This window comes from Cnephaeus nilssonii, assembly GCF_951640355.1.
Source record: "Cnephaeus nilssonii genome assembly, chromosome: 9".
In the NCBI taxonomy this organism is placed as follows: domain Eukaryota; kingdom Metazoa; phylum Chordata; class Mammalia; order Chiroptera; family Vespertilionidae; genus Cnephaeus; species Cnephaeus nilssonii.
This window is the reverse complement of record NC_137080.1, coordinates 21,668,698-21,690,508: the sequence shown is the minus strand read 5'-3', so window position 1 is coordinate 21,690,508 and position 21,811 is coordinate 21,668,698. Positions and strand designations below refer to the sequence as shown.

Below are 21,811 nucleotides of genomic sequence, written 5' to 3'. Positions count from 1 at the left end.
TTACATGTGGTCACATGTGCTATATTGAAAATAGCCCTTAGTTCAGTAAATGTTATCTTCAGAGTACATAGTCTGTGCATGGAAGTGACATTTGTGTACTCTAATCAGTAGTACATGCCTGTAATTGCAGTGTGTTTGCATTTAAGGTGATGACCCTGCACCAAGTGCAAGAGGGACACCCAGCCGTCTTTCGAGAGAACAGCTTTTTGTCCTGATATCGGCAGCTTCCATGAACTTGGGCTGTATGATGTCCTATTCCATCCTTGGACCCTTTTTCCCCAAGGAGGTGAGACATTTTCATATCCTTATGAATTCTTCATTTTAAAACGCCTTTTGAATTATTTAATTTTACAATAATGTAAAATGTAAAGATTTGCATATAGCAAAGATGATGTAGAGAACTTTAGCCAACAGAAGACTTTTTATAGAATATTTGATGCCAGAAAAAGAAGATCCAGTCAAAAAGAACATCATTTTGGGAGGTAACTCATCTAAATATAATTGACCTTCTTTGCTTACTATGTAGTTTGATTAACCTTTATTTGGTTTCTGCAGTTGAAAAAAAAGGGCTGTGCTGTATAACTGAGAATTTAATGTTTCTGCAAAAGGTCCTGGTTAAGACAGTAAAGGAAACCGTGGTTCACTTAAATTCTCTTTTCTGACTTGAATTTCTTGTGAAATCTAGAGGCAATGTTTGTGCCATGGAAAAGTTCTGATTAATCTTGACTAGGTCCTTCTAATAGCCTTTTACATGGTGTGAGAGTCTATAGATCAGTGGTCGCCAACCTTTTGGACCTCACAGACCACCGGTTGGTTACTGCTGCATAGATAATGGCACAGACTCAAAGGTCCTAGAGCCGTGGTCGGCAAACTGCGGCTCGTGAGCCACATGTGGCTCTTTGGCCCCTTGAGTGTGGCTCTTCCACAAAATACCATGGCCTGGGCGAGTCTATTTTGAAGAAGTGGCATTAGAAGTTTAAGTTTAAAAAATTTGGCTCTCAAAAGAAATTTCAATCGTTGTACTGTTTATATTTGGCTCTGTTGACTAATGAGTTTGCCAACCACTGTCCTAGAGGATCCACCAAGAATCCGGAGGTTGATTGGACAGAGTGTGAAAGGCATGGTCCTGGCTTGGCGGAGGGGAGATAACATGCCCACGTGTTTTATTTGGTGTTCTTTGCCCAAGCCTCAGTGCACTGGCCTCTCTCAGCCCTCCAACTGCCTTGATAACATGTAGAATGATAACTTTCTTCTGTGTACCACAAGAGAGGATAAAAATGGCTTCTCTGCTAAAGAACATAACACTTTGTACCCAGCCAGTGCTGTTTCATTTCCAGCGTACTTTCCCACACATTTAGCCCAGCTGCCCTCCACAGCTACTCCGTACGTAAGATAGGCAGAGGAGTGAGACTCTCCTCATGTTGTAAACGAAGAAACAGACTCAGAAGTTCAGTGTCTGCCCCAGTCTGGTTCTGTTCACTGAATGGGAGTGGACGGCGTCACGACTTCCCATTCTCGAGTGTGCGAGGCTTTCGATGCCAGGGCAGGAAAAAGAGCAGGAAAACGTCTCTCTCTTGTCTGTCCATTGGGAGTGAAAACATGTTTTTTGTGTGTTTTTTTAAATTGCAGGGTATTTGGACATCCTTTAAGAAAAGGGTGTACAAAATGTTACGAGACTTTAGAGCAGCGGTTCTCAACCTGTGGTCATGACCCACAGGTTGAGAACCACTAGCAGGGTCGCCTAAGACCATCGAAAACACAGATATTTACATTACGATTCATAACAGTAGCAAAATTACAGTTATGAAGTAGCAACGACAATAATTTTATGGTTGGGGGTCACCACAACATGAGGAACTGTATTAAAGGGTCGCGGCATTAGAAAGGTTGAGAACCACTGCTTTAGAGGAAGAATTGGTTAATTTTACCATGGGTGAGGGTGGGGGCTGGAGAGGGAAGGGCAAGAAGGGTGGTACTGGAAGTGACTTCACAGGATAAATCTAAGGCGGGTCTTGAGAAATGTTAGTTCCCCAGATGAAAAACAGGCGTGGTGTCCTAGGAAGCAGCTGAGAGAGTCACAGGATTCGCAAAGTAAATCCCATGTTCTTGGGGAACAGCAGACAACCTGGTGTAGCTGGGGCCCGGAGCAGAGCGAGGTCTGATTGGAGGCAGAGGACCTGAGGAGGCAGATTGGAAGTAGAATACAAGGGCCCTCACATGCATGCCAAAGATTTAGTCAGTGAGATGTCATCAGAGGTGTCTGAGCAACACAGAGTGGCCTGGCCAAACTTGGGTTTTGGGGGAAAATATTGATGACCGGAGCCTGTGGAATTAAGATGCAGAAGAACTGGAATAAGCGGACCAACAAGTTAGAAGGCCATTTCCTGGATCAGGTGGAACTCAGTGAAATTAATGTTAATATTTTCTTTATGGAACACAGACAAAGGAAACCAGGAACTAACTCTCTCTCTCTCTCTGGGTTACTTTTAAAAAATATATATATATTATTGATTTTTTTTTTACAGAGAGGAAGGGAGAGGGATAGAGAGTTAGAAACATTGATCAGCTGCCTCCTGCACACCCCCTACTGGGGATGTGCCCACAACCAAGGTATGTGTCCTTGACCGGGATCAAACCTGGGACCCTTCAGTCCACAAGCTGACGCTCTATCCACTGAGCCAAACCAGTTAGGGCGTGTGTTATGTTTTTTATTTAGTTTCTTGCTTGCAGAAGGGAAGGCTGAAGACAAGACAGAGGTAGGAGAGAGAGCATTATAACTTAAAAAGGCGTAGATATGAAGAGTGAGCTCTTCCTTTTCATTTCACATTGAAGCCTTATGCCCTGCCCAAACTTACCCTTCCTCCTGTAGGGTTTGTCATCTTTCCTATTAGCCAGAGTTGATTAGGCAAAGGGAAGACAGGGACCCTCTTAAATTCTGGGACAGGATTCCTGTTTCTACTCCTTCTTCTGGCACCCTCCTCCTTTGTCTGAGGATTACATGTAAACCAAAAATTGCTTTGCATAGCTGTTCTCGCTTTGCTAATGTGAAGCAGGATCCATGCTCTGAAAGTGGTACTCAGCTGCTGCTGTGGTGGTTCTAGGACATCCTGTCACCACCATCCTGTTTCCATAGAGAATGTGGGAACATGCACACAGTGGAAACTGTCATGGCTGCAGTGACCAGAAACTTTGCAAGTCTGTGTCCTCATCTAGTAAATGGGACTAAAAATACATCCCTTATTTAATTGTTCTTAGATACCATGTAAAACAGCCCTAATAGGATTCTGGCTCATAGTAAGGGTCCAATAAATTTTAGTTGCTATAACCATTACATATTTTCTTCCAGACTCCAGAACTAAATACTTAGAACTATTAAGCAAAAAAACATGATAATGTAACTTGGCCCATGAATGTTCTTTCTACATCTTCATTGACCCCTTTGGTAATACCTTCTTTTTGAGATACCTGTTTTAGTTCGCTAGGGTTGTCATAATAAAGTACCACAAAGTGGGTAACTTCAACATCAGAAATTTATTGTCTCACAGTTCTAGAGACTAGGAGTCCAGGACCAAGGGGTTGGCAGGGTTGGTTCCTTCTGATGGCTGAGAGGGAAGGGCCTATTCCAGGTCTGTCTCCTTGGCTGTGTCTCTTCACATGGTCTTCCCTCTGTGGGTGTATCTGTGCCCAAATTTCCCCTTTTTATAAGGATGCAAGTTATTTTGTATAACAGCCAACCCACTGACCTAGTTTTAACTTGATTACCTCTGTAAAGGCTCTATCTCCAAATAAGGTCACATTCTGAGGTACTGGGAGTTGGGACTTCAAAATATATGAAGTTTGAGGAACACAATTCAACTCATATACTACCTGATCTTTGTGTAATAGACACATCAACTTCACGTTCCAGTCTACGTAGAGCACAACCTTTGCTAGGATGTCATCAGTGGTGTCTTTTACAATGATATCTCGCTTGTCTCCACACCATTATCTCATGTGGTTATTAGTAATGGCAGAGGAATGGCTGATTCTGAGTGCTTTAGATTCAACCTCTCCACTCTCTCCTGCCACCAGATACTAGGGACCAGGGTGAAAAAACAAATATTAGAACAGAAGATACTTCTAGTGCTTTTATCACTTAGAAAATTACAAGGGTTTTAGAAGTTCTGTACCAGGAACAGGGGCAAAGGCCAGATATCATAAAGGAAGTATGTCAAGATTAGCTCTTCATTCAGTTCATGGATGAAGTAGAGCCCACATTTCTTCAGCCAAGATGTTTTGCTTTTCTTTATACTTTTTTATCCTTTCTAATTCTTATTTTTTTTCATCAGCTAAAGCAAACAGATCTTTTTTTCAGGGGGGAGAGGCTTTATTGAGGTATAATCAATATACAAAAAAATTGCACACATTTAATATATCTATCTCGATGAGTTTGGACATATGCATATATCTGTGATGTCATCACTACAATCAAGATACTAAATATATTTATCACCTACAAATATTCCCTTGTGTTCTTTTGTGATTTTTTTAATGTTTATTTTCCTTTCTTGTTTTTTTTTTATGTGATAACAACATAACATGAGCTTATCTTGCTTAACAGAAACTTTATAACCCAATGAATAATAATTTCTCACTTCCCCCTTCCTTAAGCCCCTGACAACCATTTTATTTCTGCTTCTGACTACTTTTTTAAAAATATATTTTATTGATTTTTACAGAGAGGAAGAGAGAGGGACAGAGTCAGAAATATCGATGAGAGAGAAACATTGATCAGCTGCCTCCTGCACACCTCCTACTGGGGATGTACCCACAACCAAGGTACATGCCCCTGACCAGAATCGAACCTGGGACCTTTCAGTCCACAGGCCGATGCTCTATCCAGTGAGCCAAACCAGTTAGGGCTGCTTCTGACTATTTTAGATTCCTCAGATAAGTGGAATCATGCAGTATTTGTTCTCCTGTTTCTGGCTTTTTTCACTTAGCGTGATTTCCTCAATGTTTATCCATGTTGTTGCAAATGCCAGGATTTCCTTATTTTTTAAGGCTGAATAATATTCCACTGAATGTATATACCACATTTGTTTTATCCATTCATTTGTTGATAGGCTTTTGGATTGTTTCTATATCTTAGCTATTGTGAAAAATGCTGTAAATACCTCTTATAGACACCACTTTCAATTCTTTTGCTATATACTCAGAAGACAGATTGCTGAATTATATGATAGTTCTTTTTTTTAATGTTTGAGCATGATGAATGATTTTCATGTCAGACTAGGTTTTAGTATAGTTTTCCTTACTTCTCCATCCTATTTATTTTATAATAATAATTTTTAAAATTGCTGCACAGATAAAGGTTACAAGATGATGCTCATATCTAATAGCTCCATATTTTCACACTGATGCGAATTTGTCTTTCAAACTTGATTCCTTTTCAATTTTTTTTTAAAGGCTGAAAAGAAAGGAGCCAGCAATACAGTTATCGGGATGATCTTTGGATGCTATGCTTTGTTTGAACTGCTGGCGTCTTTGTTCTTTGGAAAATATGCAAGTATTACAGTTCATATGAACATTTCAATTTTAAAAATTATACAATGAGTTATTCTAATTTATCAGTCTAGAATTTCCATTGTTGCAGAAATAACCACCATTATACTTTATGAATTGTGCCACTGTTGACAGTTCCATTCTTAGAGTTGACTGATTTTTAACTTCTTTCATGGTTTAAGAAATTTATGTTTTTATTCTATTAAAGAATTACTATAGTAACTGCTTATATCTTCCCAAATGGTATATTTACTGATAAAGTATACTTGTTTATGTCAATATATAGACTTGTAGTAGTCATCAATTTACCACTTTCTTTGACATTTATTGTAGCTTGTACAGATTGGAGCAAAATTTATGTTTGTATCAGGAATGTTTGTCTCAGGAGGAGTCACAATTCTCTTTGGGTAAGTCATGTTTTGATATGTTTGGGAGCTTCAACATGTGACATAATCTATCTTCAGTTTAAAATGTTAATGGATCCTTTACATCAGTCAGTACCACTGATTTTGAGTGCCCTGCATGCAACTAATGGTGAAGGGAGTTGGCTGATGTAGAAAACAGGATGAGTGACATTGGTTTTAAGAAAAGAATCCTCTAGGGGATGGATCACCAATAAACTGACTATTGAATCTATTCATTAGGACTCCTGTGACTGTGAGTGACAGCAACTTAGCTCACTTTTCTGAGACACAGAAAATTTTGGGCTCCAGCAAGAGAATGAGTTTCTTAACCTAGAAAATCAGCTAAAGAAAATCAGAATACATATACTAAAATAATTTTATCAAGCATCTTTCTTAAATTCCTGGTTTTGCTTTCCTCTTCTTGTGCTTTGTTCTTGGATAGAGTCTACCCTTGTGATGGCAAGATGGCCTCCAGCAGCCACTTTCCTAATAGCTTCTAGCAGAGTTACAGAATGGAGTTCCACTGGCCTGATCTTTGTTGATGACCCATCACTGCATCGAGGTCACTGTAGCCAGGGAAGAGAATGCACTGATTAGCCAGGCCTAGTCCTGTGCTCACTTCTGAACATGGGACCAGAATGGTTTCCCCTATTGCTATTTGGAGAAAAGGGAAAATAAATTCAGAGGCAAGACTTTGAAAGTTCTTAAGCTTATACAACCATAGTGACAAATCATATGGAGGAGTTTAAACAAATTCTTGGGGAACATAGATGAGTGATAAGAGTTTGGTGAGATTGTGATGAAATAGCTAAGGAAAACCATATTAAATTAAGTGTTTTTTAAATTGGTTTTTTTTTTTTGTGTGTGTGTGTGTGGGTGGGGGGGTGGTCTTCTATTTTCTGTATTCACTATATTTGAAGGTTTGATCCCCACTATGGCTCACACCTGAAACTAAGAATCTTCTATATTGGTTCTTGTCAGAGTGAAGCTTTATATTTCAAAAAGCCTACCATATTTAGTATTATTTAGGATGCCAGTTATGTCAGTAGAAAAAGGCAATTCTGATTATGCTTCATATTGGTACCCCCAAAAAGAAGGTAATTCTTCTACTCAAAGTATAACATAGCAACTTTAAAAATATTTATATACTAAAGAGAATATTATTTATATTCTAATAACTCTAGATGAGCTACTACTCTTTTCAGTGAGTACAGTTAAGAAGGAAATGAATAGAAACCAGCTTGGCCCTAGCTGGTTTGGCTCATTAGAGCATCAGTCTGCAGACTGCAGGGTCCCAGGTTCTGTTCTGGTCAAGGACACAATCCCGTGTTGCAGGCTCGACCCCCATTAGTGGGTGTGCAGGAGGCAGCTGATCAATGATTCTTTCACATCATTGATGTTTCTATGTCTCTCCCCTCTCCCTTCCTCTCTGAAATCAATAAAAATATATATTTTTTAAAAAGAAACCAGGTTGGCATTTGAGACTTGTTTTATTCTCTTTTAGTTTATTGGACCAAGTTCCAGACGGACCGGTATTTATTGCTATGTGTTTTCTAGTGAGAATAACAGATGCAATAAGCTTTTCTGCAGCAATAACTGCATCTTTTTCTATCCTCGCAAAGGCTTTCCCAAATCATGTGGCTACAGTATTGGTATGTATTTTATATATTTTTTTCCTATTTTACCTTTAGTGTAGGCTAAAATATTTGTTTCACCTTCCAAGTTAAAGCTGGGGTCCATTCTACTAGACATGCTTTTTTTTTTTTTTTTTTTACAATCTGTGTTTGTTACCTTTTACCTTAGTTTGTACTTCCAGGAGCAGGCTGTCAATAAATGTATCAGTCTTACTTAGGTCTCTTCCTGGGTTTAGAATCCTCTGAATGGGCAGTTTGACAGGTAAATGTGGTCCAAGCCAAATATTCTTTTTGCCACTTTTATTTTTAAATACCTTCCTAGTAGTATTTTGCTCTCTCTCCGTAGCTGAGATTGGGGCTCAGCTGCCTGAAGCGTTCCTCTGGGTTAGAAAAGACTCAACTTGTAGAGTCCTTTCTCCACTTTTCCAAGATTCATGGGAGAGATGTTAGCAATTATCTTGAAGTTTGTAAGTGCTTCTGTGCTGTCTGTGGAGTACCCTCCTATTTTGCTGTAAAAACCCAGACCCTGGTAGCATCGTGTTGATGTATGTCTCATACACTACCTAGGTACCTAGACATCTGGTATTAGTGACACGCCAGATTCCTGTCCCAGCTCTTGGCGGCTGCCTGCCTGACCCCAGGCAGGCTTTCCCATCGCTCTCTCCTTGGACCCATGCATCTCTGAAGACCCGGTGTGTACAGAGACCAAATGTCACCACAGAGCCTATAATTGTCCTCTAGAGCGCGGGTCTGATCAGTTTAGTACCAAGGACTCCTTCATTTACCCATATAAAATAATATATCTGGATAGGCTTATTTTAGGATAGGCTTATTCTGTAGTCATTGCCACACAGTGCTGGCCATTGTGGCAGGTATACTGTTTACATTTCCCAGGAATATATTTCTCAAAAAGGATTCAGAAGACTAGTCTGTTGACATGCTCTGCAAAACAGGATTTTGTGGCTAAACATGTTTGGAGTGTGCATATGCTGTCCATTTCACATCAGTGTGTTAAGACTGAGAAATTCTATAGTGGAGATAGTTTATTTAATGTTCCACAACTCGATTTGACTATGGAACCACTTTTGACTCTTAAAGAACTGGTGCTTTGTGGAACACTCTGGAAAGTGTTGCCCAAGAAATTCCTATGATGCAACAGTCCTTTGGATTTTTTGATCAGCAGGGCATGCCAAGTTTCTATGTAAAACTGCAGCCAAAAGGTAACGGCCTAACATGGTAGTTGACCTTGATAACATTATTGCAAGAAAATGTAGGATTTCTGTATTCGTTATGAAATGTTGAAAGTTATTAGTGGACTACTTTTGTGTCTTCTCTGAGGTCCGAGAATTTTAGGTTGCAAGCCACGGGTCTTTGTTTAAAACCCCTAAACTAGATTGATTTTAAATGGTGCAATTTCTGTAAGAGTTCTGCAATAGCAAACTATTTTTCCCATTGCACTGTTTTGTTTAACAAAACATTTTTACATGGTACAAAACTCACAAGTTACAAAGGGAAATATAGGATATAGTAAATATATTCTATATATTACTATTCCTCAGTCCCCATAGACACTCCTGTTGTCCAGGCACCCAGACCAACATCGCTCCCCCAGAAGGCAACAAATATTACAGATTTCTTCCCAAGCAATTCCATGTATTCATGTACACACACACACACACACACACACACACACACACACACTGAGAGAGCATGTTTTCCTCCATTTTCTTTACACTATGGTAGCATACTCTGTCTTACTTATTACACGAACATTGAAATTAGCTTGGAGCCTGGCTGGCATGGCTCAGTGATTGAGCGTCCACCTAGGACAGTGGTCGGCAAACTCATTAGTCAACAGAGCCAAATATCAACAGTACAATGATTGAAATTTCTTTTGAGAGCCAAATTTTTTAAACTTAAACTATATATGTAGGTACATTGTTATTAACTTAATTAGGGTACTCCTAAGCTGACCTTTGCTAAAAACTCAAGGGGCCAAAGAACCGCATGTGGCTCGTGAGCTGTAGTTTGCCGACCATGGACCTAGGAGGTCACAGGTTCGATTCCCGGTCTGGGCACAAGTCCAGGTTGCGGGCTTGATCCCCAGTGTGGGGGTGTGCAGGAGGCAGCGGATCAATGATTCTCTCTCATCATTGATGTTTCTGTCTCTTCCTCTCCGTTCCTCTCTGAAATCAATAAATTAAAAAAATAGAAATTAGCTTGGAGATCTTTCTATATCTATATATGAAAAGTTCCTCATTCTTTGCTTCTCTTTAATGACTGTGTAGTACTTCCCTGTATGTATAACCTAGTTTATTTAAATTGATGAATATTTACATTGTTTACATCTTTTGCTGTTGCAAACAGTGCTACAAATATAAGCTTGTACATATACCATATCACATCTTTATGGCTATATCTGTAAGTTTGATTCCCAGAAATGGCATTCTTGCTCAGAGAATGTGTGTATTTGTAATGGTTGATTTGCCAAGTTGCCCCTGTGGTGTACACTCACCAGCAATGTCCAAAGGTGCTCTTTACTCAAATTCTTGGAAGTGTGGAGAGCTAGACAGGCGATAGGGAAACATTGGTATCTTTAAATGTTCAAATCTTTGAAAAGCGAAGGTGAACTTCTTTTTACATGCCTAAGAGCTTTGCATATCATTTATGTGTCAAAAGTCTCTTTATAGCCTTTTCCCATTTTCCTATTAGGTTTTTTTCTTTCTTTTCCCTCTTTGAATTGAAGTAACTCTCTTGATATATTTGGGAAATTAGTCCTTTGTCAGTATTTTTTCTCTATTCTTTGTCTTTTGTTGTGTTTTTCCTGTTTTCATATAATCAGATTTATCAATCTTTTATTTTGCGTTTTCTGAGTTTTTGTGCCATACTTAGAAAACCTTCCTTACCATAAGGACTAAAGAACAAAAAACTCCCATATTTTATTTTTTAGTGCTTTTATGATTTCAAAATATATGTTTAAATTTGGGGTCCATCTTGAGTTTGTGTGTATGTGTGTGTAAATTGTGAAGTGGATATAATTTTTTCAGATAGTGCCCACTAAACCTTTATTTGTTACATTTTCAATCAAAATATATTAACTCATTTTTTTTCCTCAATTTTAGGGAAGTCTTGAGATTTTTTCTGGACTGGGACTAGTGCTAGGGCCTCCTTTAGGTGGCTTCTTGTATCAATCCTTTGGCTATGAGGTGCCTTTTATTTTGCTTGGATGCATAATTTTGCTGATGGTACCGCTCACCATGTACATTTTACCTAGTTATGGTAAGACTATATTTGTTACTCACTTTAAGAATCTTTTGGTATTTGCATGCCTTTGTAGATCAATTTAATGTATACTCACTTTTATTTTATATAATCAATGGTAGATTTTTAGAGCACCCTGAAATAACTGATTCTGTTTTTCAGAAAAATCCTGTAGGCAATCAGTTGATATAAATGTCTATACATCAGAAATTTTTCTGACCTTTAGAACTATAATCAAATATTTAATTTCTGATCATAAAACATAGCCATATGCAGTGCCAACCAAAGGTCATCTTGGACTTAATTAAAGATTCAGAATGACAAGTTACATGCACCACACGTGGCACCATCTTCTTAGAAGGCCACATAAGATAGGAGGGCAAGGTCACACCTTCCTTCCCAATGGTCCTTGCAGCAACCTGTGCAACACAGCCAGGTGCGAGGACACCAGGCCACAGCAGGCAGTGATGGGAGTCATCCTGGCTTCAGAGCTTCATGCCCAAAGGAGTTAGCATATCCTGTAACAACTCCATGGCACCACTTCCAGGGCCTCCACAATCACACTCAGGGAGGCACAAATACCTCAACAGGTACTTACAGTTTGTTTATAGTTCCTTCAGTTCAAATGAAATTTGCCAGGCCAGGGTACTTTGTATTGTGAGCAAGATTGCCTCGTAACACAGTTGGCCTTTTACCCTTGTCAGCTTAGTAGGGGAACAGAGCAAGAGTTCACATGGGAGCTGGAGAGACAGAGCGAGAGAGGCACCATCATTCACCCTGAAACATACGGCGGGGCCTGTCCTCTTCCTAAGACCAGTAACACGGCAGCCAGGGTGGTTTCTATAGACCAGCGCCTAGGTTGTGCTCCCACTCGGGTGTCAGATGAACACTCAACTGATAACTAAGCAACTGACACCAAGTCAGATTCTCATGCAGCAGGGAAAGAGTTTTATTGACCCTTTATCACACTGTATAAGGAAAAAAGACCTTGCTTACTAGTTAAAGGTAGGACATGGCATTGAGAACTTCTGTGATTAGGTGCTGGACTGGCCCCAACATCTGTTACTCCTTGAGTCCCAGCCTGCTCTCCTTATTTCCTCCCCTCATGCCCAATCTTGGTATCCTTTGCAGCCCCCTCTAACCGCCACCAGCCTAGTTGCTTGTTACTTGTTTCTCTCATATTTGTCATTCCTCAATTAAAATTTCCCTGCATCTTCATTGAACTTAAGAAAGCCCAGCTAGCTGTATTTTTATGAACAAAATTGGTTTGACAAACTTACTCTTCATCTACAGAAGGACCTTTTAGTTAGATTGAATGGGAGAAAATGGTATAAAAATTTCTAAGACTGATAGTGTTAAAGCTGTAAGTATGGCCATTGAGTGATTTTTAAAATTATTGCTTTAGGAGAGCTTAAAGATAGAAGCTAGAAAATTAACTCTTTTTTTTTTTATTTTGTTGACATTAGCAGACTTTTGTGTTCTACTCCACTCATTTATCTCCTTCTAGACACCCAGACAATGTGACTTTAGCTGTAGGTGGCTAAGAGACAGCTATGATCCCAACCTCTCCCTCATCCTTTATATCTGTTCATCAAGCCCTCTCTTCTGTACTGCTCTAAAGAAATATTTCTGACACAGTCATGGACATGTCAATCTTCCTATTAAAAATTCATAAATCTATATCATGTGAGCTTTATCCTGAAAGCCATTAAAAGCTGTTGTTAGATTTCAGCAGGGGAGTCACGTGCGCTGGAGTATCTCTCCCTCCCATGCTGCCTGCCCTTATTTATCCTTCAAAACCCAATTTGTTACCTCTTTCGGCAAGTTTTTCTGAACCTTCTCAATTATTGGACCAAATGCCGAGTAAGTACTGCCACAGTGCTCAGTGTTTTTTCTGCTCCCTCACACCTGCGGGGTACCCACTTCCCCATCTCTACAGGGAGCTTGCTGTGGCAGGTGTTGCCAAGCAGGGAATCGCACCCCTCTAAGAAGAATATATCTGAATTGGGGAGAGCAGAGAGAGTACCCGAGCAGCTTGACAGAGCGCCCCAGGTAATTCTGCTGTGTGCCTCTTGAAGCAGTTATCACTCTAAGTTTTCATTATTTGAGCTTCTTCAACAGCTTCATTAAATTCATTATATGTTTGTTTTCACAGACATTCTTAGTATTTTGGTAACCCCATTTCACACTTTGGATTTAGAGAAGGGACCATTTATGCCATAACAGTTTGTCTTATACCATAACTTCATAATACCTTTTATATGCACCATAAATTTAACTGATTAAAGCTGGTATTTTATCATTTATATCTTAAAGGTGACTAGTAAATACCTTTAATATATTATTCAGAGTTCACACCAAGTAGTCGGCCTGCCGGCACTACCGCACGGAGCCACATGGTGGTGCTCGACCTCTTTCTAGTCTGACTGCAGGCTCCCTTAGTTGAGTGGCCTGGGCTGTACTCGGGTTTATGGTGAATAATTGGCTAGTAATTAAGATACTAACACCACGGTTTAACTTTATCTCTCATATTCTGACAAAGTCTAAATGTAGCACTTATAAAAAAGCTGAACCACACTCTGCTTTTTTCGTACTTTGCTCCATACTGGATCATTATTCAACAAGAATGTATTGAGTAATGAACCATGGTGGGTGCTATTGGAGAAATGAGGATATACAAGTGCTGATCTGGCTCTCAAAGACCATGCTCAACCAACCTCGGCCAGGATCACCTGTGGCCCGGATCACTGCAAAAGGCTCTAACTGGTGCCCCTGTCTCCCTTCTCCACGAGGCCATAGAGAGGCCTCTTTCAACCACAGATCTGAGTCTTGTCCTTGTTTGAAATCCATAGAGATTTCTTAGGTTTCTTAGCATATTTTACAAAGTTCTGCATAATCTTATCTCCACATTCTTCTGCAGTATGATCTCTCCCCATTGCACAGGTATCCCTGACTCCAATATGCCCAGATTAGTCTTTGGTCCTCTTTGCTTGCTCATCTCAAACTTATCCTTTAGGCACCAACTTAGATATTACTTTTGGAAATCCTTTTCTATATATTGTTTCCTGGTGCTGTGTGTGTGTGTGTGTGTGTGTGTGTGTGTGTGTGTGTGTGTTTTAAGGAAATGCTCGCATGTGTGCCAATAGATACCCTCTTAACTCCATCCTACCTTACTTCACTTTTCTCTCAGGATAGAGTTTGTCCTCTTTGCCTTTGCCCAGCATTTTGCATGGAACCTGGCTCAGCAAAGATTTTCTTTAGTAAATTAATTGGAAGATAGGAAAGCCATCACACAATACCAAACAATGATGAAAATGAATTATAGCTTAAGTGTTAAAAGATATGGCATAGGCTTGAAGTGCAGCAGGAAACTAGAGAAAGGTAAAATTTGTGGAATAATCAGGGCCATAGCCAGACCTTACAAAGTGAATAGATTTGAAAAATTATTAGGGGGAAAAAGAAAGGAGTCATAGAATATGAATGGAGGCTTGGAAACAACTGTGCCTGGTACTGAGAACCGGGAAGTAGTGTAGGGAATGGTGGGAAGAGGAAGGTTGGCAGTCAACTGACCTTGAAAGTCAAATGTACTTTACACATGATCCAGTAGCACTGCATTCAATCCAGGGTTTTCTTTGCCAGCAGAAAATAAATTGTTGCGTTCTTTGATGAACTCCAATTCCTCCTCAGCACACACACATTGTTCCTTGATGAAGGATCTGCATTTTCCCATGCACAGAGTTAAACCTTACAGATTCTTTATTCCATCTGGGAAAGGACACGCTTGCCTCTAGGTTATAACCTATAACCTATGACCCCTTCTTCTCCTCACACTCTGATTCCTTTTGAACCTGAGACATTATTTTTAGGAAAACTGAATGTGGCCTCTAGGTTTGAATAACTTCTGCAAACGTAGGTAATAAGCAACTTTATGCAAACTCAGAGGTGCAGTTATTTTGATGACCAGATGATGATGGCCTTACCAATGTTAGTTTTCATAAGAGGTTAAATGATAGTTAAGTAATTTTAATTACTCCGATTTCTTTTTTCATTTTACTTAGAGGAGTCTAATCCAGGTCAACACTCATTCTGGAAACTCATCAGTTTACCCAAGGTCGCGCTCATAACCTTCATCATCACCTCGCTCAGCGCCTGCTTTGGCTTCCTTGACCCTACTCTGTCTCTCTTTGTTCTGAAGAAGGTAAGCAGCCTGATTGCTGAAGAGCTCCATGTTGTAGGAAGTAGACATAATTGCTTGCCTTGGGGCCGTGCTGAGTGGCTGCAAGAAGTAGGCAGAATGAGAACTGCACTCTGAGGTAGCCTGTACCTTTGTTTGATGTGCCTATAACTAGGGGTCTGATTCTGTGTAAATGAAGGAAGCCTTTCACTAAGTGGCTCGAACATTTTTCTCGTTCTTTCCAAGGCCAAACTCGAGTCATCATAGGTCTGGCTTGTGTATCATCCTGGCTGCTTAATAAGGACACCTTTTCTCTGCCTGTTTGAATTTCAGTGGGGAGCTTGGGGTACCCATTGGCTCATTTAATGTGAGGTGTCCTCCCTGAATCCACTGACTTTTTAGGCTATCACATAGAATTGAATGTCTAGAGGCTATATTATATGTAGGATAGGAGGGAGGACCCCAGAGCCTCTCCATCTTTTTACTGCTGAAAAATAAAAACTGAATTCTAAAAGTTTCTTATCATAGAAATTTGTTTTTAGATATTTTTGAACAAGATTATTAATAATGCAATAAAGTATATTAACAAGCCTGGTAGTTAATGATACTAGAGAATTAATGTGTCAACAATGACTTTATGTGAAGCCCTAGAATTAAAAAAAGCACAGTGAACAGAAACACCACCCCGTGAAGTCACTAAAGCCAGTTTTGGGTGTGTAAACTACCCAAAAAGATAAACTTGGGGCTATAATTGTAATGCATGGCCCAAGGTTTAGAGAATAGAATACCATGCTTAAGCAGTGAGCATCCAGGAGGTAACACATAAGAAAACTGTTCTATGTTTGTGGTGACACATCCCATTCACACCAATAATGTGTTCTTTAAGAATCCTTTTCCTGCCCCAGGACGTTGTGTCTAAAAGTTTGTAACCATTTTTTGGTAAACCTAAGTCACTATTGTCTATCTTATAAGAAATCTTTAGAAATGTATTTTTCTGTGATTTTTTTTTTACCTTTCTTCTGACTTCTTATCAGTTGTTTGAATTGGTGGTTTGCTGCCAGTCCTGGTTTCCCAGCCTTTAGGGGAGGAGGGCTCCACCTTGTCTCCTCCCAGTTGTAATATCAGAAGAGGGCATATCTGGCTTTTGTATCTTGCTTTTATCTTTAAAACACTAATTTTTAGCATGAGTTAATATTTGTCATAAACATTGTTAAAATGTAGCCTGGCTTGTAATTAAATCTCCTGGGCTTAATTTAGAAAATTAGTTAAAAGATATTGAGGAGAATGAGGGGGCAAAAAAGGCATTTGTATCATATTGGTAATAGTAACAGTATCAGAGTTATGTGGTAGCTTACTGTTTCAAAGCCTTTTAAAATGTGTCATACCATTGAAGTATTTAATTAAATATTGCTATCCCTTTGAGATGGGTAGAATAGATAATATCATCAATGATTTTTACATGTGTGCATTCAGTCTGTGGACAGTCAGCATCACCTGATTGCTTGTTAGAAATGCAAATTCCTAGACTTTTTGAATAAAACATTCTAGGCTTAGGGCCCAAGAATCTCTCTTAATAAATTCTCCAGGTAAATTTTATGCACTTAAAGTTTGCAAAGTATTCATTTACATGTAAAAACCTATGATTCATAGAAGCAAAATTATATGTTTATTGTCAAGTGTTACAAAGCAAAAATCTAGGACATCTGACCTCTGGTTAGGTTTTTGTTTTTTTCCCCTCATGAAGAAAAAGTAATCCATTGACCAATTGACAAAGTGAAGACAAAAATTAGGAAGGATACTGAGTGTTATTAATAGACTGATGGTAGATAACAGGAGCTGAAGAAATGGTAAACAGAAAAATAAATGTTTATTTTAAAAATGACTTAATCATGTACCTTTAATACAAGATTTCTTTTACAGTTTAACCTACCAGCTGGACACGTAGGACTGGTATTCCTGGGTTTGGCACTATCCTACACCATTTCTTCACCACTCTGTGGTCTACTAAGCGATAAAATGCCGGTATGTACACTTAATTTATGTTTAAGAATTGCTTTTGTATGTTTAGACCAGTAGTTTTCCAACTGTACCTCTAGAGCTCTAGAGGTCCATTGATTAGAATTGATATATTCTTTTATTTTTAAACTAGAGGCCCTGTGTACAGGAGAGCCTTTTGCCACCACCACTGCGCTCGCAAGCCATGAGCCTGGTTTCTGGCTGAGCGGCGCCCCCGCTGTGGGAGCGCACTGACCACCAGGGGACAGCTCCTGCATTGAGCGTCTACCTCCTGGTGGTCAGTACACATCATAGCAACCAGTTGTTCTGCTGTTCAGTCAGTTTGCATATTAGTCTTTTATTATATAGGATTTCCACTTCATTAAGGTGTAATTGACAAAATGATAGGATATTTAAAGTGTACGTCATGGTGAATTGTTATGTGTATATATATTGTGAAAGGAGTTTCTCCATCTAATTAATTAGCACATCCATCACCTCACCTATTTATCTTTTTGCGGGGAGGTGAGAACATTTAAATTCTAATATATTCAAATTTTTGAACTGATGGAAAGGTTCCAGTGTGAGGTTCCACTGACTTACAACCTGAGCAGGTTCACTTTGCATTAGACTTTCTAAAGATAAAAAGCTACTTTAATACAAAAAAAAAAATGGATTGACTTTAATAATTAGGCCAGAATTCCAGAGGTGTTGGGTCTTGATCCAACAGAGAGGAGATAATTTAGTTTTCCTGTGGGAGTGAAGAGCTTGGCCACATCAGTATGCATTGGTTATCCCCCTGACGGAAAGTCCCTTCTATTCTCCTTTAACTAGGTCTAAACCATTCAGTCCAGATAACTAATTGACCAAACTAGTGCTGTTAGCCAACTTTTAAGCTTCTATGGCATTAGTGCTTATTTGTCAAGATCTAAAGTACATGGAAATTACTAAGAAAAGCAAGTGTCTTAAACAGTGTTTTAAGCTTGGTTTTAAGACATAGTCTTACATATAACTGAGCAGCTATTATATCCCTATAATTTTTAGCCTGCATTCAAGTAGTATATAAGGAATAATTTTTAGTGGGTACTTTTTTAATAATGTAAAATTTCCAGATGTTTTACCTGCTTGTTCCTTGTAGTGACGCTTTTTAAATTGTTAGATTTGAACTATTTCATCATGAACAAATCTGCCATCCATTCCCTTTGCCAGGAATCCTTGTTTTTGCATACTTGCTGTGTTTGGGTCTGTTGTCCTTGCTTTTGTATTTACTGCCTACCTATTTTCTCTTAAATGTAGAATTTTATTTTCTTCAATATATTTGGACTTTTTAATATCATGACTTACGCTCATCAGTGATTTTAAAAAAATATTCCTTGATCATGGAGGGTTTTAAGAGTTTCTTTGGTCCCTTTCTTTATCAGCATCTAAGGAAATGGTTTCTGGTTTTTGGAAACATAATCACAGCAGGATGCTACATGCTATTAGGACCAGTCCCAGTCTTGCACATTCAAAGGTAATCTTTTCTTCTCTGTAATTTTGGTCAAATAGCATTAAGAATTTTTTTTTAATTTGGTGTGATATTGGTATCTCTTAGTATTTCAAACCTTATTATCAAAATAATTACCTTGGTTTATGATAGTATTGAATTATTCGTTAGACTGACAGTATTTATCTTACTAGAAGCTAGCAGTGGTACAAGCAAACAGGAATGCATAAGATCTGTATCAAATGAGAAATATGCTTATTCTTCCTTTGTGTTTCAACATCACACTTTTTTGTTAACACTTGTCTTTAGTTGATACTTAAAATGTTTTTTGTTTTAAGGAAGGCAGGGACCAAATGTGGTTTTTTTTTGTTTGTTTGTTTGTTTGTATCATCCTTAGTATGTAGTAGCTGCTCAGTAAAGCTTGTTTTTTGTTGTTTTTTAATATTCTTATTGATTTTAGAGAAGAAGAGGGAGGGGGAGATTTCAGAGAGAGAGATTGAAACATCAATTATGAGAGAGGATCATTGATTGGCTGCCTCCTGCATGCCCCCTACTGGGGATCGAGCCAGTGAGCCAGTGAGCCAATCCCCAAACATACAGGCTAGCCAGTGAGCCAATCCCCAAACACCAGATAAGGTTGACTATGCAGCCCCAGCCAATCAGATATTTTTTAGTTTTCTCTTCCCTTTTCTTTATTCTTTATGCTATCAAAGCTTCCTGCCTTCTGTCCCCTTTTGCAGTTCTCAGAAAGGAGACTGTTTTTATCACCTAAATTGTCTTCATTTGGAAACAGTACTGATATCACAGGGATGCTGCAGCGTTCAGTGAGGTAATGGGTGCTAAGTAACTGGCATAGTGCTCCGCGTGGTACAAATACTAGTTTCCTGTCACTTTACCACCTCCTTCTCTGCCATTTTTTAGTCAAATGAATTTCAAAGCCAAGCAATTGAAGGAAAAGCATTAGCATTGGTGTTTTCACCAATTTTGAAAGGATTTTGCAGGTGATATAAGGCAAGTTGACTCCAGACATGTGATATATGTGACAAAAGACATTGAGATATCAGGATGAATTGACCCCCACCCCCAAGTATAAGGAGCTAAAGGATGCGGTCACTGAATGAAATGTGACCAGATGGGAATGAGGACAGACCAGGCCTGGAATCTGTGAAAGGAACTTCTCCGGGATCCCGCCTGCCCTCCTTATCATGAAGCTTTGTGTCTCTTCTAAGGCTAATTTTTGTTTTTCTCCCAAACTCTTTTGCAGTCAACTGTGGCTGCTGGTGCTGATGTTAGTCATCATTGGCATTTCCTCTGGAATGAGTATAATCCCAACTTTCCCGGAGATTATCAGTTGCGCCCAGTAAGTTACTTTCATTCTGTGAAGAGCTGTATTTTTAAAAAAATATATTTTTATTGATTTCAGGGAGGAAGGGAGAGGGAGAGAGAGATAGAAACATCAATGATGAGAGAGAGAGTCATTGATCGGCTGCCTCCTGCACACCCCACACCGGGGATCAAGCCCACGAACCATGACCTCCTGATTCACGCTGGCCAGGCAAGAGATGTATTTTAAACAGGCTTTCGTGAATTTCTCAATTTTGTGAGATTTTGGACATGTGTGTGTGTGTTTTTCACAATACTATATCTTTATGATATCATGTCACACACTATAGTGATATAAATAGTATGTGCAATAATGCAATAGTATGAATGATAAAGTATATAGTAATAGCTGAACTGGGTTGTGGACAGAGGCTTAGCTTGGTTTATGTACAGATACACATTTAAACAACCAAAGCAAAATACAAAAGCCTCGGTATTATTCCTCTCTCGTGGAGGAGGTCCATCCAAGAGCATAGAGTGACCAGGTAAAAGGATTCTAGTACCAAATCCAATGCCTGAGGGGTTTTCCAAGCCATTCTCTCATACCAGCTGGGTGGCCTACAATTCAGTTCTGACACTGACCACCCAGAGACAGCATCAGATTTCACAGGGTTAGGGCTCAGTCCCACAAGACTGTCCCCACTTCAGATGCCGGTCACAAGCTCAGGTTATCACCTGTACTCCTGACTGACTGGCTGTCAATCACATGTTCCCATGATCCCCTCCTTGGATTTGATTCATTTACTAGAGCAGCTCACTGAACTCCAGAAACCAATTTACTTCCTAGATTATGTTTATTAACAAAGGATAATAAAGAGTAGGAATTAACAGCCAGATGAAGAGATACACATGGCTGGCTCCTAAACAAAGGAGTTCCTGTGCTCATGGGCTCTGGGCCCTGCAGGTTGGCAGGTGTAAGCGTTCCGGTTCACCAACCAGGAAGTTCTCTGAACCCTATCCTTTTGGGTTTTTATGGAAGTTTTACTGCTCCGGCATGGTTGATTAAATCGTCGACCACTGGCAATTGATTCAACCTCCAGCCCAGAGGTGAATGGTGTGGAGGGGTGAGGGTAGGGGGATTGCAAGTTTCAATCCTCTAATCACAGGAACAGCTCTCCTGTCAACCGGCCACCATCCTTAAGTGTTTTCCAAAAGTCACCTCATTAATATAACAAAGACTTCTATTGATTTCAATCAGTTAGGACATTTCAAGGATTTTAGGAGCTGTGTGTGCCAGAAATGAACTAAGACCAAACATGTATTTCTTATAATAAATCACAATACCACACCAGGCATTTGTCACTTGGCCAGCAGTCTCCCATTTAGCAGGCTTGATGATGTGGAACACAGAGTGAACTTGAGGGAGTTTATCGCTTCAGGGAGAACATTGGCCTTCAGGCTGTGTCAGTCAACATCTGCCACAGGAAGAAGGAGCTGCCCCTGCATTTTCTAAAAGTTGCCCATTGTTCCCTTTAAATGCTCATCTCATTTTAAGAATTTCTTTATTACATGTTTTTCTGAGCATTTAGTGCAAACGGGTTGTGATTCTTAATGTTGTATCTTATGTATGCAACAAAATTATTTTTTAGAAAACCAGGAAGTAGACATTAGTATGAAAATTCCTTCAACTTAGATTAGCTTTTTATCTTAGAAATGGAGTAATCTTGCTGTTGGTTTTGTTCAGATTACTCCTGGTTTACCTACCTATCATACAGGTTCTTTTCTATCACACAGCTTCCCTTGCAATCACTGATACACTCGTGTCTCTCTTTGCAGTGAAAATGGATTTGAAGAAGGATTAAGTACACTGGCACTCGTGTCAGGTCTCTTCAGTGCAATGTGGTCCGTTGGGTGAGTAGCCATTGAATTCCATTCACACTGGCAAGATGGAAAGTAGTGTCCCTCAGTTACAGATGAAGAAATGGAGATA

General features: G+C 39.4%; 1 protein-coding gene across 3 annotated transcripts in view; it reads left to right on the top strand.

Moving 5' to 3' along the window:
- The window catches only part of SLC18B1 (solute carrier family 18 member B1), a 36,831-nt gene that overhangs the window by 11,828 nt on the left and 3,192 nt on the right, over positions 1 to 21,811 (top strand). The window contains exons 3-13 of one of the 3 annotated variants that reach the window (XM_079781043.1): positions 147 to 286; positions 5,449 to 5,544; positions 5,878 to 5,951; positions 7,453 to 7,480; positions 7,571 to 7,600; positions 10,705 to 10,861; positions 14,902 to 15,041; positions 16,938 to 17,039; positions 18,434 to 18,525; positions 19,763 to 19,858; positions 21,658 to 21,732. In XM_079781043.1, coding sequence (XP_079637169.1) covers positions 147 to 286; positions 5,449 to 5,544; positions 5,878 to 5,951; positions 7,453 to 7,480; positions 7,571 to 7,600; positions 10,705 to 10,861; positions 14,902 to 15,041; positions 16,938 to 17,039; positions 18,434 to 18,525; positions 19,763 to 19,858; positions 21,658 to 21,732 — 1,030 coding nt within the window. Of the gene's footprint in view, positions 1 to 146; positions 287 to 5,448; positions 5,545 to 5,877; positions 5,952 to 7,452; positions 7,601 to 10,704; positions 10,862 to 14,901; positions 15,042 to 16,937; positions 17,040 to 18,433; positions 18,526 to 19,762; positions 19,859 to 21,657; positions 21,733 to 21,811 lie in introns of all 3 variants that reach the window. The other 2 variants (XM_079781042.1, XM_079781044.1) reach the window with 2 other exon arrangements.